Raw genomic sequence first — 14299 nt, 5'->3', positions numbered from 1 at the left:
TCCAGAGGAGGGCCACTCGTATGATCAGGGGACAACAGGGCAGGCCCTATGAGGAGAGGCTACAGGACCTGAACCTGTTCAGCCTCCACAAGAGAAGGCTGAGGGGGGATCTTGTGGCCTGTTATAAACTAGTCGGGGGGAATCAGCAGGCACTGGGGGAGTCACTATTCCCCCAAGCACCGCCAGGAGTGACCAGGAATAACGGTCACAAGCTGGCAGAGGGTAGATTTAGGTTAGATATCAGGAGGCACTAGTTCACGGTCAGGGCAGCTAGGGTCTGGAACCAACTTCCAAGAGAAGTGGTGCTGGCTCCTACCCTGGGGGTTTTTAAGAGGAGGTTAGATGAACATCTTGCTGGGGTCGTTTGACCCAGTATTCTTTCCTGCCATGGCAGGGGGTCAGACTAGATGATCTGCTCAGGTCCCTTCCGACCCTAGAAACTATGAAACTATGAAGCAGGAATTGGACAAATTCTTGGAGGAAAGGGGTATCAGTAGTTACTGAGCATGGGAGTTGGGGATGCAGCCTCTGAATTAGAACTTCCTAGACCTTAAATGCTGGAGGCTGCAAATGAGAGAGGAACAGTAGAAGAAAACCCTGGTCAAACCCAATTTTATCTCCCTTTCAGCATCCACTCTCAAGCACTGTGTAACACAGGATACTGGGCAAGATGCATCTATGGTCTAACCCAGTAAATGGCACTTCTTATGTTCTTATGTCACACAGATTGATGGTTATCATTGAGCAAGTTTACCTATTTTTTCCATCAAGCAATGTTTGCCATGGGGCCAAACTTCATTAAGAAAGAGTTACAGTTAATATATTGTCAGATGAATCAAAAGAAATCACTTAATTTTAAAAAATCTTTAACTGCTTAACAGCAAAGTGACTCCAAATGAAGGTTTCTAGACCACAGATAGATCTCCAGATGAAAGTATATCCTGATCGTCTGTAGCATTAAGCAGTGTGCAATTTAACTACTAATTCTGTTCTTAGACCAAATAATTTGGGAAAAAAGAGAAGAGATTAGTATGGCTGCATAACCTAAATTAACATCGCTTGATTACATGATGATTAGGCAGGAATGGAGAAAGTGATTTTAACCAACTCTGAATGCATCTTTTCCGCTCAGCTGAATAACTCCAGTTGAATGAGTTTTCTGTGGGCTTCCACTTAAAGACGGTTCAAAATATCACGATACAAGTGAAATCCTTAAAATGCCATCTTTTTTTTTTTTTTTTTTTTTTTTAAGGCGGCAGTGGTCTCCAACCAGTGGATCCCAACTGACTGGTTGACTGGGGAGCCCCTGACAGTCAAGCTCAGTCTGGGGGGGCTAGCCCCCCCCCCCCAAACTAAGATTGACGGTCAGAGTCTCCATGATCAAGAGCAGCCCTGATAGTTTGGGAGCAGCAGGATGCATATGGCTGGACTAAGCTGCACCCCCTACCACTGGGGCCGGGTCAGGTGAGTGAGATGATCCCTGTCCATGTCCCCTGCCACCAAGTGAGTGTGGCCCTGGCTGGGCCAGGCCGGGGGAGGGTCAGAGCCCAGGAGGCTTGTCCAGACATGCAGGGGGGCTTCTGCCATTGCACACACCCCAGCGGAGGCCCAGAAGGCACGTGCCCCACCAATCTGTATGCGGGGTAATGCGGTTGCTGCTACACTCTGGGCTTTGTGCCTCGAGCTGCAAGAGGGGCTCAGGGAGCAAAGCCCAGTGCACAGCAGCAGCTGTCTCATCCCATGCACAGATCGGGGGCGGGGGGGGGAGGGGGGTGCGTGGAACGGAACACATGCCTTCCAGGCCTTTGCAGCAGCAGGATCCCCTCTGTGTGCCTGGACGAGTTGCCTGGGCTCCGACCCTCCCCTGACCTGGCCCAACCAGGACCTTACTCACCTCTGCCCCACTCCTTCCCTCACTGCAGGGGCCTCAATCTGCCCCATCACCTGCTGGGCAGGGAGGTAGTACAACCTGGATTGCCCTTTACATCAAAAAGTGATCTTCACCTTAAAAAGGTTGGAGACCACCGCTATAAGGGATCCTCACAATAGTTTTTGTTTAAAAGCACTTACTTTATATGTGGCTGCAATCCTGGCTGTTCTTCATAGTCTTCTATAAGAAAAGGAAGATTCTTTGCCCAGTGATCCTTAAAGTTTCCATGAAGATCTATATCTATGTTGTATTCTGAGAGAGGGGTATCCAGATGCGAGTGCAAATAGCGAGAGTACTCTGTGGAAGAACGAAAACCGACAAAACTAGTACTGGTATTTACTCCAAACAAGAATTAAAAATAGTATTCCATATTTGTTAATTATTTAAGAGCAATATCTTCCTAAATAAAACCCCAAATATTTAACTTTGCTGCATATTAATAAATGAATGCCGTTAAGGAGTATTATAGCTCCTTTTATCCCTACACAGAGACCTACATTTGATTTCTGTTCCTCAGTTTAATTCTGAACAAACATGTATGTATGTAGACTGGCACATTCAACAAAATTCAGTGAATAAATACAGCTTGTTTAAAAATGGCTTTCTATAAACAGGATTCTTATACTTGTACAATTTTAGTGCTATGTCAGGGAATCTTTGATGAGCAATAAAACTTACCTCTGAGGTATTTCACTTTTAGGTATTCTGGACTAGCCTTCTGGCCTGGTAATGGATCATTCAACATAACTTTAGTTTGAGCTTTTATACCTTCATAAAACTGCCCCATTGCAACATGACTGAGACCCTTCATATACTGGCACACTTCATTATATGGCTCTAGCTGGAGACACCTCTAGAAGATTAAAGAAACAAGGCATTAATAAATCAAATGTTAACACAGATATCTTGGAATAAACTAATGCATCAATAAGTTCATTATTCAAAAACTCCACACCAGGAAAACAAACTATCACGTTCAAAACTCAACAGCAATGGTTTCTCCAGTGGCCTTTCTTTTCCAACTGACATTAGAAAAGAGTTTAAATGCTAGCAGAGATGGGGAAAAAAATTTTCAGCTCTTTTAAATAAAATATGAAGTGCTGATGACAGGAACACATTCCTGATCACCATTTTTTGAAACAAGAATTAAAATTATTTTGCTTAGGCTACATTAACAATTAGAATGTTTTAACACTTGTTTAGAGGCGAATTGATTGCTGACAAGAATCCATCAAGAACAGGCATTTCCTGATGTAGAGAGTGCCCAAATATAGGAAACAAAGTTATTCTAGAAATAGGATATTACACAATGTATTCATCATTTGTCAGTTTTTCTTCCATCAAGTAACATGGATCTCAAAAGAGAATTCATGCACTAGAATACTTATTAAATTCTGTATTGCATCATGTTCCTGCTAGCATAATGCTGAAGAACTGGACATATTCACATATGGTGCTCCATAATTAGAATTCTCTGAATATGTGGTTCTATTAACAATTTGGAGTTGTCTGCACCTCTACATACAGCACTTACTATCTTAAAACTTGAGCTACATTTTCAAGAACAGCAGCATCTACAAATTACAAAATGCATATACAGCCATAAAATAGTCTAACCAGGCAAAAGTCTGGTATGTCCTTTTTCAAACAGGAGCTAAGTTCTTAGACCTAGTTCTGTTCTTTGCTCCAAGTGCCCTGCTGTATACGACTCTAGACACGTTATTTAATAACTCTAGCTTGCTTTTCTCCATGTGCAAAATCAAGATAGGTAAATACTGCCTACCTACCTCATACACAGGTGTAAGACTTAATTCACCTGTGAAATGTATTTATAAATTTAAAGTGCATCATTCAAGGTAGGTTAGCTGTTATTGTTTCATGAAAGCAGCAGCGCAAAAGATTCAAAGACAACAAAATTCAGATGCTTATCCAAGGCCCAAGGTTACAAAACAAAGTATATGTTTTTGAGAATACGCCCATCTGTGCCCCTAGGAATTACAAAACTGTGTGTTCCAGTTAAGAAAAACATTATAGAATAAAACCAATTTACTGCTTCAAAACCTCATTAAAAGGTTCAGTAAGAATTTGGTTTAAGAAACCAGTAAGTGTTTAGAGAAAGTGTCTCAGTTCCCTTGCATGCCAGAAATAGTTTATGATCAACTCAGGACAAGATTACATATTATACTCACAAAAAGACAAAGATGATTAATAAATCTTGACTACGATTGCAAGAGAAATTTTCATTCCAACTCAAATGTATAAATAAACTTACATTTTTCCTTATTGTTTAAATTTTCTATTGCTAATATTAATCCCAAATGACAACTACAAATCCTTATATTTTGCACGTTTTTAAGTTCTACTGGGACTTACTTTAAAATTCTTCAGTGCCTCATCTAGGCTTCCATGATGGTATAGCATCATTCCCTTGAGCTGTAATGTCTGGACATGATTTTGATTTAGCAACAAAGCCTTCTGGAAGCTCTCTGTGGCAGCATCAAAATTACCAAGTTCTCTGCGTAGGTCATACGTAAAAAGATATAGAAGGCAGCAGTGAACATACTAACCTAATTTTTTACCAAACAGTGTTAATATAGTCAAAAAGAGAGACATACATGCAAGTCAGGTTACCAGAATTTTGTATCACTTCAGGTATACTTTTTTGACCAAATTAGGAATTCTGCAACTGTCCTTCAACAGTGATGCCCATAATTCTTTATTACACACACATACAGACAGTTATCCAGAATTCCTCATTAAACACTTCACCCCCCCGCCCCCCCTCCCCAAACCCCAACTCATGGATACAGAATCGTATGAGACCCTGGATTCTCACAGCTATTTGAGCATAAACCACAGTCTTTGGAACACTGCACTTACAAACACCAAAGGAATGAGAGCTCCTATTAGCAGCACTCCTGAAAAAAAAATCTATGAAAAGATTAGCTAACATCCAAATAGGAATACTTATTCCATAGAAATGGACTCATTTCTCAACCCCTATAACTCCAGGCCTCAGAAGACCACAATGAGCTACCTTCTATCCCTCCTGAGTCCTGGTAAAAGAAAGAGAGCAATCTGCAGCCACCTCTTCAGACCTGTAAAAAAGGCTATGAAGTGCATGAAGCCAGAGGAGTAGATGTGAAGACTTGGGGGCAGCAAAAACATGGGGTTGTATAACTAATTCCTGGCCAGAGAACAAGTAGATGAACAGGTTTGGGTGACAGAGAATTCATTATGATTTGAGACTGGGAAGAAACTGGAAGCTTTGAACTATCAGGCAGCTAACAACAGCTCTTACACCAGGAGCTAACATTGCAAACTTGATGAAAAATTGAGCAAAATGAGTATTAAATCACTTTAAAAGCACACAAAGGGTGTGGGACAGTACTTAAAAGGATGAAATTATCTATATAAATTTAAAAAAAAAAATCTTACTATATTGTGTGGAGGTCTGGCTCATAATTTTTTTAATTTGGAAGGCTGGCAATACTAATTCTAAAAACTCAGGCTCTAGGATTCTCAAATGGTAGTTTTTCTGTTCCTTGACAATTTTGGTCCACATTCTCCATGTATAAAATGTGGCTGTAGCCCGTCATCTTACATGTGTATTGTTGTGATGAACTACAGGTTTTATTGTGATATACCTGTGTTAATTGTATTTTTGTTGTTGTAATATAGTGTGACTTGGTTTACCGCCTGAGCCTGTCTGCTAATGTCAGGTCTCCTACTTGAAGGGCAAGACTCAAACTTTTATCATTACCTATAGCAAGAAACCTTTTTGCCTGGTTCCCCTTAAATGTGAAGCTCCTCCATATGGCAAAAGCCCCTTTTGCAGTATTTGCCCTCTTTTGGAGATGCTTTCTCTTTTCTACCTTGTCTTCCTTCCTCTCTCTTTTTCTTTTGTTATATTATTCTTATTTTTATATAAGGTGTACTTGTAGTGAAAATAGAGCTTGTAGATGCTTTTACAAATGTACTTTAAGTTTAAAAGTGAGTTGTACCATGTAACAATATTAGCAAGGACAGGAATCTCTGTATGGAGTGGGTCACTGAATGAATCATGGTTGATTGTGTAACACAGTAGCTAGTCTGGATAAACAAGTTAATGAGTGGCCATTAACACCTACAAAACTACAGACCAAGAAGAGGAAAGAATTAATACAGAGCCAAGAACTCCCTGAAACTTCACTGTTAAAGGTATGAAGCCCCGGTTTGAACTAATCAATACTGGAAACAGACAGTTGGGGCTGAAATATCCCCTGATCAACCACTTCCAGAGCTCTATTCATCACAGCAATCAAAATTCATCAATGGACTCCCGAGACTGCACATACCTGCGGACGTGACCCCTGGGGCTGCCAGCTGCCAGCCAGCAGCTACCAAGAGGGATGTCCCTCGAGGTCAATGACCCCTGGACTAGGTAAGCCCGAGAACTGGGGAGTCACCAAAGTCTGCCAGAGAGGGATAAAAGGCAGCGAAGAATGACCCACAATGGTCCAGCACCTGACCAGCACCCTACTTGTCCAGCTAGAATGACCAGCCGGTGACCCCCTTCTGCAGCAACATCGCACTGAAAGAAGCTTTGACTGGCCATCGACGGCAGACTCCAGCACTTGGGGATAGGTATATCTTGACACCAGTGCTTAGTGTTCAGAGCTAGCTACTGTGAGTATGTGTGTGTGTTTGAGGGGATCAGCACCAAGGTTTATGGCCTGATTTTTGTGTCCGTCCAATAAACTAGATCTTTTTGATGATCCTGTGAGTTGGTCCTTTGTAGCCAATACACCAGTCTTGAATATCTTTGTTGACAGAACAATAAAGCTAAGATGCAGCACCCAGACTCAAGCCTCAAGTACAAACTGTGCTGGCAGAAGAGCAAGCTGAGTTCAGAGCAGGGAGAAGTACCACAGAGAAAATTTTCAGCATCCAAGTACTGTGTGAAACGTACTGTGATCACCAAAAAGAACTTCACCAGAACTACATAAACTTTAAGAAATTTTTTGATAGGGTGTGGCACAAAGCACTTTGGCTCACAATGAAGAAGCATAACATCAGCAGTTCCTAGATAACACAAACAACACAAACTCAACAGCAATACAGGTAGTGGAGTGCTGATCAATTACAACATCATCAAATGGGCTGCAACTTCAGTAGGAGTGTGCCAAGGTTGCCTACTCTCGGCATGCCTTTTCAACCTCTTCCTCAAGCAAGTCAAGTCAGATGCCATAGAGAATTTCACAGGATGTGTATCAGTTGGATGGTGGAAGATCAACAACCTGTGCTTTGCTGATGACACTGACCTGATAGAAGGGACATCTGAAGAGCTTCAAGAACTTAGAGAAATGCTAGATAAAACTGCAAAAAGAGCTATGGAATGGAAATAAGTGCTGAGAAAAGCAAAATTGTGACAACCTCCAAGATCACTACAGTAAAGCTGATGTGAAGATCGGCAATGAAAAACTAGCAAAAGTAATAAGTTTTAAGTACTGGGTGCCACCATCACAGAAGACTTAACATCTGAAAAGGAGGTTAAGACCAGAATAGCCATTGCCACCAGCAAACTAATATGGCTAAAGAAAATATGGACAAGCAGCAATATTACACTGAAGATAAAGTTATATCTGCTGTATGCTGTGGTCATCTCGACGATGCTTTATAGCTGTGAGACGTGGATGCTTAATAAGAAGTTAGAGAACAGAATTGATGCATTTGAAATTCACTGCTAAAGAGACTGCTGCATGTCCTACACACACAGCACCGGACCAATGAATTGGTAAAGCAGCAAGTCAGTTAAGAAATTAGAACCTATGAACCATTGCTGGAGGCTGTGCAACGATGTAAGCTTCAATGATCTGGACACATCAAAAGAAGGCCGGACACCCTTGCCAACATCCAAATGCAGGGCACAGTGGAGAAAAAGAAGCAGACCCAAGACAAGCTGGGGAAACAATATTAGGACCAGATGGGGCTTCAACTGACAGAGCGCACACAGCTAGCCAAACACAGGGCAGAGTGGAGGAGTGTTGTTACAGCCTGTAAGATTCCCCAATGGTTGCTGCAGCCTCAGGACTGACCTGACTTGCAACACCCAGGGATAAACATGACAATGGGAGAGCAGGCTGGCCCCCCCCCCCCCCCCCCAAAAAAAAAAAAACAAAAAAAAAACAAACAAACAGCTTGGCAGGCTCTGGTTAGAAAGGTCTGGGAGCTGAGAAGTGGTGAAGTTTTGGGGAGCTGGAAAGACTGGAAAGGAAACAGATAAATATCTTTCAGGGCACCCAAGGCTCTTCAGACTGGACTGCTTAACCCATCTGGAGGGGACAGAGAACCTCTGGATGGGTGGCCTTTGCCCTAGTAAATGCCTCAGTAAAGGCATGTATAAGAGACTGGTCTGCTGTGCTGCTTGGGATGGGGGTTGCATTGGGTCTCCCCTAACAGGAGGTGAAGTCCCTCACTCAGGAGGGAAACTGGATGACAGTTCCATGAGTCAAGGCTACTGAGAGCCAGGGAACGTAAGGGACCAAAAAGCTAAGTTCCTCAAAAAGCAAAGTAGCAATTCTTCCCCACCCCACAACCAGAGAACCCAAGCAAGCGCTTCTCCCACCCCCCAAGACTCAGTAACAACTCTGAAGATCTATTCACTCATGGCTGTGAAGCACTTAATTACCATGATAAAAAGTGCCATAGGAGAGCTCATGGGGAATCAAGAGGTGCCTAAACACAAGCCTGGAGGCTGCTCCAACAGGCTGAAATTAATCGAGTCTGCTAGAGAGGTTCTTGGAGCCGCTCTAATTAAGGGCCCTCCCAAGCACATGTGAAAACACCCCAGAGTTCTAAATTCAGGGCAGAGTTTCACCATTGTCATAAATAAGGAATGAGGCCAAGCACTAAATGATAAGAATAAAGGAAATTACTAGCTTTTTGATTAGTAAATACAATCCATGTCTTGTACAAGAATGTACACAGGACTCGTGGAAAAAATCATATGCAATCATGTAATTATAAAGTGTATTATACAAGGAGCGAAGTTAACATTGCATGAACAAGAACTACTTAGGTTGCTTTATTTACTGAATATGGAGCTGGCAGTGTGCTAGGCATTTCAAGAACATCCCATTATGAATAGCAAAATTAAAAAATATTTTTCAACATGCTCACCTATAAGCCTGTCCCAGACTCTTATATGCATCTATGAAGTCTGCTTTCTGCTTCAGGGCTTCTTTGAATGATTCGATGGCTTCCTGTACAAAATGACAGTAAATTATCATGCCTACTTTAATTGTACTCACATTTAATTTTAGTGCATCTGAAAAATTATTAACTACAAATTTACTGCTATTTTATACATCTTTTGGAAGATATGAACAAAGCATTTATTTCTTACAAAATTCAGAGCAATGAAACTTTGTAGTAGTAGTTGCTGTAATTGACCTAATCAAATGTTATCAGTTATATAACTAAACAGTGCTCTAAGACTGTCTGGTTAATAAAAATGACTCTTCCAATGACTAGGTAGAAAATCTGTGGTGAAGCCAAGGACAAGACACCCCCCCTTGTAAACTTTAGCCAATACCTAAACTACTTCACCCATCCTTTCTTACAGATTGCCTGCTTCATTCACAATCTGCCTTTCTAATTGTAGAAGCCACAGATTCATTCACTTGACAATGTTATTATTCTGCTGCAGTTTGCTATTCCCGCAAGACCTTATAGTCCCTTGACACCTACTGAAAGTATTAGAGGAAAGATGAATAAGAGAGCACCTTTAATCAAAGAACATCTTGTTGTATACTTTAAGATTTTCCCTTAAATTCAGCCTATTATTTCTGTTTTTGGTTAAAAACGCACCTTTCTTAAAGGAATTTCAGACTTCTGAACAGGTTCCGGTATTAAGTGAAAGTGTCAATGAGACCCGTCTTAACACCAGGGAGAAAACAGCCAACTAGTGAGGGTCATGATACCCTCCAAGTGTTCCTTTACAATTGTTATAGGCTTTACAATGCAAGAACCATATTACTGCAGGAAACCCATCATTAGAAATTCTTATTAAAAAGTTTGTGTTTGCTGAACAGTATGGCAGATGAAGCAAATATATTGTCAAATCAAAGGTTCTGGTCCAATACCACCACAATCCAATCCAATTGTCTTTTGCCATTGACTGACTCATCTGCTGAGCAAGAGCTAAAAAATGCTGGCAGATCATTCCAAACACACTTGCAAAGAGTTTTAGCCTCCAAAGCAATAATCCATCAGTCATGCAAATAAAAATTCTTCCAAAACCACCATTCAAAGCTAATTTAAAAGTGACCACAAGGTCATTCATGACCTTGATCAGCACAACAGTAAATTTAGAGGCAGCCCGAATCCAAATTAGAAGTTAACTAACCTCAAGATAAATGTGGTGCTAAAAGGTTGCCACCTTCTCCAGGTCTCAAAAAATGGAAGGTAAGAAAAATAACAGTAATTGGCAAACACTCCAATTTTAAGAGGTGACAGCTTATAAGATGTCTCTATATATCTGAGGGGAAAGGCACCCTATCACATTTGCAAAACAAGACATTGACTACCCCCATCAATAATTATTTTATAAACATAGTTTGGGCTTCATATAGTTAGTTTACACAGCAGTCTTAAGTTCAGATAGAGTATTTCAAGGATTTCAAAATACTATGCCATCGCAGTGATCTTAAATTTGACTAAGGTTTGAATAGTCCATTGCCACCTGGAAGTTCTCACACTGCAAAGTAAACTAAAGACAGAGATTAGACTTTTAGTATTTATTTCTTCATGTAACAAACTTGCAGCAGTCATTTTGGGTATATTCATATGGCACAATGCATGCTGTGTAGGTGCCCAAGGTAGTGCTGAATTAGTTGATTGAGTACTGGAAGCAATACACACGAATTAATGAGACACTCTGCCCAGGCCAATACGTTCCACTTGTGAGCATACCTACTCAGTGAAGGCAAAGCATGGACACTATACTGGTTAGACTGCTCCTTGTACCCAAGCCAATTTGGGTATCTCTGTATGGCAATCCATTGTGCCACGTAGAGATCCTCAACAAAGCTAATAAATTAATAATCCAAATGAGCCATGCTCTACCATACCATCTTATCTTCACTACAGAAACCATTAATTTATATTCTTAATACCATATCTACTCAAATTCAAGGCAAGGTTTTTTCTCTCACAAACAACATGTTCAGAAAAAAGCCTCATGTTTGATTCAAGTGCTGGCTCAGGGCAGGTGGTGGCTCAGATCCAGCTCTGGCCCCAAGCCTGGGGCTGAAACCAGAGCTGAGCCACTGCTTGTCCTGGGCCAGGGTGGCTTGTGCAGTGTGGGAGGGAGGCTCATAGCAGGTGAGCATAGGGGGAGATCTGCAGTGGAAATAGGGGGCACATATGGGAGACCCCACAGTGGGAGTACAGGGCACACAGGGGACCCTGTAGCCTATTTCTCCCCCAGCTTACCATAGGCTGACACTGCTTTTGCCTGGGTGGGACTGGGCTACTGTTTCTCCCACAGCTGGAACCAGAGCCACCCCAAAAGCAGCTGGGGGCCATGGGGTGAGGCAGGTATTGGAGGAGGGGGGCAGTACAGGCAAGGTGGAGGGCAAGGGTGGAGAGGCAGGTAGCAGTGGGGAAGCACAGGCACTGTTGAGGACAGGCAGTGAGGGGGCAGGCACAGTCATAGGGAGGACAAGGGGCAGGAGTCTGGTCCCTCACCCCCTGCCGCTGCCGGGGGGGTAGGGTGGGGGGGAATACTTTAAGATCTGCCACCAATAAGATTCTATACATATAAAATTATAACACGTATAAATTTTCCATAGATAGAATATAACTACTGGGGGATCATCTTAAATTCAAAGTCATCTTGGATTCAGCTGAATACACTATGATTCAAGCACAATGGTGCCCATATACAAAAACAACCAGTGTCAAGAGAGATCCCAGGGAGCAAAGAATTCCTAACAGATAGTGACAGCTACCCATGAACTGTCAGACTTCTAATCTATAAGAATGTAAGCCTTGTTAGAAGCCCTCTGCATGCAATTTAAAATGCTTAGTGATACAATATGTTAGCTTAAATAAGCCCTTGGCATAGGTGCTGACTTACTGTTGCCGAGGTAAGGTAGCCTAAGATGATAGACATATGCTCCACCCCAGCTTGCCAGTATGTGGGGAACGGAGTGGGTGTGGGCACAGGCAATGCATGGGGGGGCAGGAAGGGGCAAAGGTGACATGGGAGGGGAACACATGCCTCCAGAAATTTCTGCACCCACAGCAGGGAACAGGGCTGCAGCTGGGTCAGATCAGTTCCAGGCAGGAGCCACCTCCATGGCCCAGAGTTGGACCCAGGGCAGGAGGGAGCACCACACCACCATGGCCACCAAGGTGAGGCACCCCCTATACACCCGGCAGCAGCAGGGGCACAACTCCACACTGCCGCCACACCTCACTTTGGAAACCATGGTAGTACAGCATTCTCTCCCACACTGGGTTCTGTCTGTTGGGCTGTGGAGGTGGGGCTTGCCTGGAGTTGGTCTGCCCCAGCTGTAGCTCTGTGCCCTGCACACTGCTGTGAGTGCAGAAATCTCGGAGGGGCACATGGCTTCCTTGCTGCATCACCTTGGCCCACCTGCCCCTCTCTGCGACATTATCTCCATCCTCATTAAAAAATTGGGTGACTGTGGCATTGATGCCTACACAGTCAGATGGATTGGCTGAAGGGTCGTACTCAGAGGGTGGTGGTGGACAGGTCATATTCGACCTGGGGGGAAGCGGGCAGCAGAGTCCCCCAGGGCTTGGTCCTTGGGCCTGTGCTGTTCAATTTCTTTATCAGCAATTTGGACGATGGGGTGAAAAGCAACCCGTTTAAATTTGCTGATGATACCAACATTTGGGGTGAGGTGAGCATGCTAGTAGGGAGGGAAAGATTGCAGCAAGACCTGGATAGTTACAGGGGTGGGCTAACAAAAACAGGATGCGTTTCAATACTGACAAGTGCAAGGTGCTGCGCTTGGGCAGTAGTAACCAGCAGCACACTTATAGAATGGGAAACTCCCTTCTTGAGAGCACGGAGGCAGAAAGGGATCTTGGAGTCATTACTGACTCCAAGATGAACATGGGCCGACAATGCGAGGTCACGGTTGGCAGGGCTAACCGCACCTTGTCGTGCATCCACAGGTGCATCTCAAGCAGGGCCAGGGAGGTGATCCTTCCCCTCTATGCAATACTAGTCAGGCCACAGCTGGAGTACTGTGTCCAGTTCTGTGCGCCCCACTTCAGGAGGGATGTGGACAACATTGAGAGGGTCCAGAGGAGGGCCACCCGCATGATCTGGGGACAACAGGGCAGACCCTACAATGAGAGACTGCGGGACCTGAACCTGTTCAGCCTTCACAAGAGAAGGCTGAGGGTGAACCTGGTGACCTTCTATAAACTCACTAGGGGGGACCAGAAGGATTTAGGAGAGACCTTGTTTCCCCTAGCGCCCCCTGGCATAACAAGGAATAACAAACACAAGTTGTTGGAGAGTAGGTTTAGATTAGACATCCGTAAGAACTACTTCACAGTTAGGGTGGCTAGGATCTGGAACCAACTTCCAAGGGAAGTGGTGCTGGCTCCTACCTTGGGGGTCTTTAAGAAGAGGCTTGATGCCTACCTAGCTGGGATCATTTGAGCCCAGTTTTTTCTCCTGCCCAGGCAGGGGTTCGGACTTGAAGACCTACAAGGTCCCTTCCGGCCCTACTTCTATGATTCTATGATCTGTGCCACTCTCCACTCCCCACGTCAAGGCTTGTGCCCCCCTTGACTTATCTGGAGGGAGCTGCTTTCTGCCATGTGCATGTGTGCACGCACATGCATATGGCACCCCCTGCACCCCTGCTCCCCCCAGCTGCAAGCAGACCCTTGCAGGCTGAAACTCTGCCAGCCTCCATGGGGAAACCCATGGTTTCCCACATTTTTCTTCTTTTCTCCAACATCAAGGCCTTAAAAATGAAATGTGATTGTTAACTAGGGTTACCATATGTCTGGGTTTTCCCAGACAAGTCCTCTTTTTGGATCCTTCAATCACTATCTGGGCAGTTTTTTGAAATCTGAACCAATGTCTGCAATTTTCCTCTGCTTCACTGATGGGAGCAGGGTGGAGTGCGATTGGAGGCAGGGGCACCATGTGCAAATGTGCACACATATGTATGTGGCCAGCATGCAGCCTGGCCAGGTGGTGGAAACAACTCCTGCAATTGGATGCAGGTAAATCTATAGGGGACAAGGGTTGGAGGGCCAGGGCTTGGCGACTGTCTGGGGGGCGGGGCAGATGTCTGCTGGGGCTGTGGCAGGGTATGGGGGAGAGGTGCT

At 43.8% G+C, this 14299-nt stretch overlaps 1 protein-coding gene across 2 annotated transcripts in view; it reads right to left on the bottom strand.

Annotated features, from left to right (window-relative positions):
* TTC13 (tetratricopeptide repeat domain 13) overlaps positions 1–14299 on the bottom strand; it is a 70764-nt gene that overhangs the window by 32461 nt on the left and 24004 nt on the right. For both annotated transcript variants that reach the window (XM_090043710.1, XM_090043719.1), the window contains exons 9-12: positions 9092–9174; positions 4304–4445; positions 2609–2783; positions 2071–2227 (exon numbers count right to left, since the gene is read on the bottom strand). In XM_090043710.1, coding sequence (XP_089899836.1) covers positions 2071–2227; positions 2609–2783; positions 4304–4445; positions 9092–9174 — 557 coding nt within the window. The remainder of the gene's footprint in view (positions 1–2070; positions 2228–2608; positions 2784–4303; positions 4446–9091; positions 9175–14299) is intronic.

This window comes from Crocodylus siamensis, chromosome 1 (genome assembly GCF_052110815.1).
Source record: "Crocodylus siamensis isolate JL-2025a chromosome 1, ASM5211081v1, whole genome shotgun sequence".
NCBI lineage: Eukaryota > Metazoa > Chordata > Crocodylia > Crocodylidae > Crocodylus > Crocodylus siamensis.
The sequence above is the reverse complement of the archived record's forward strand: the minus strand, read 5'-3'. Positions and strand labels throughout refer to the sequence as shown.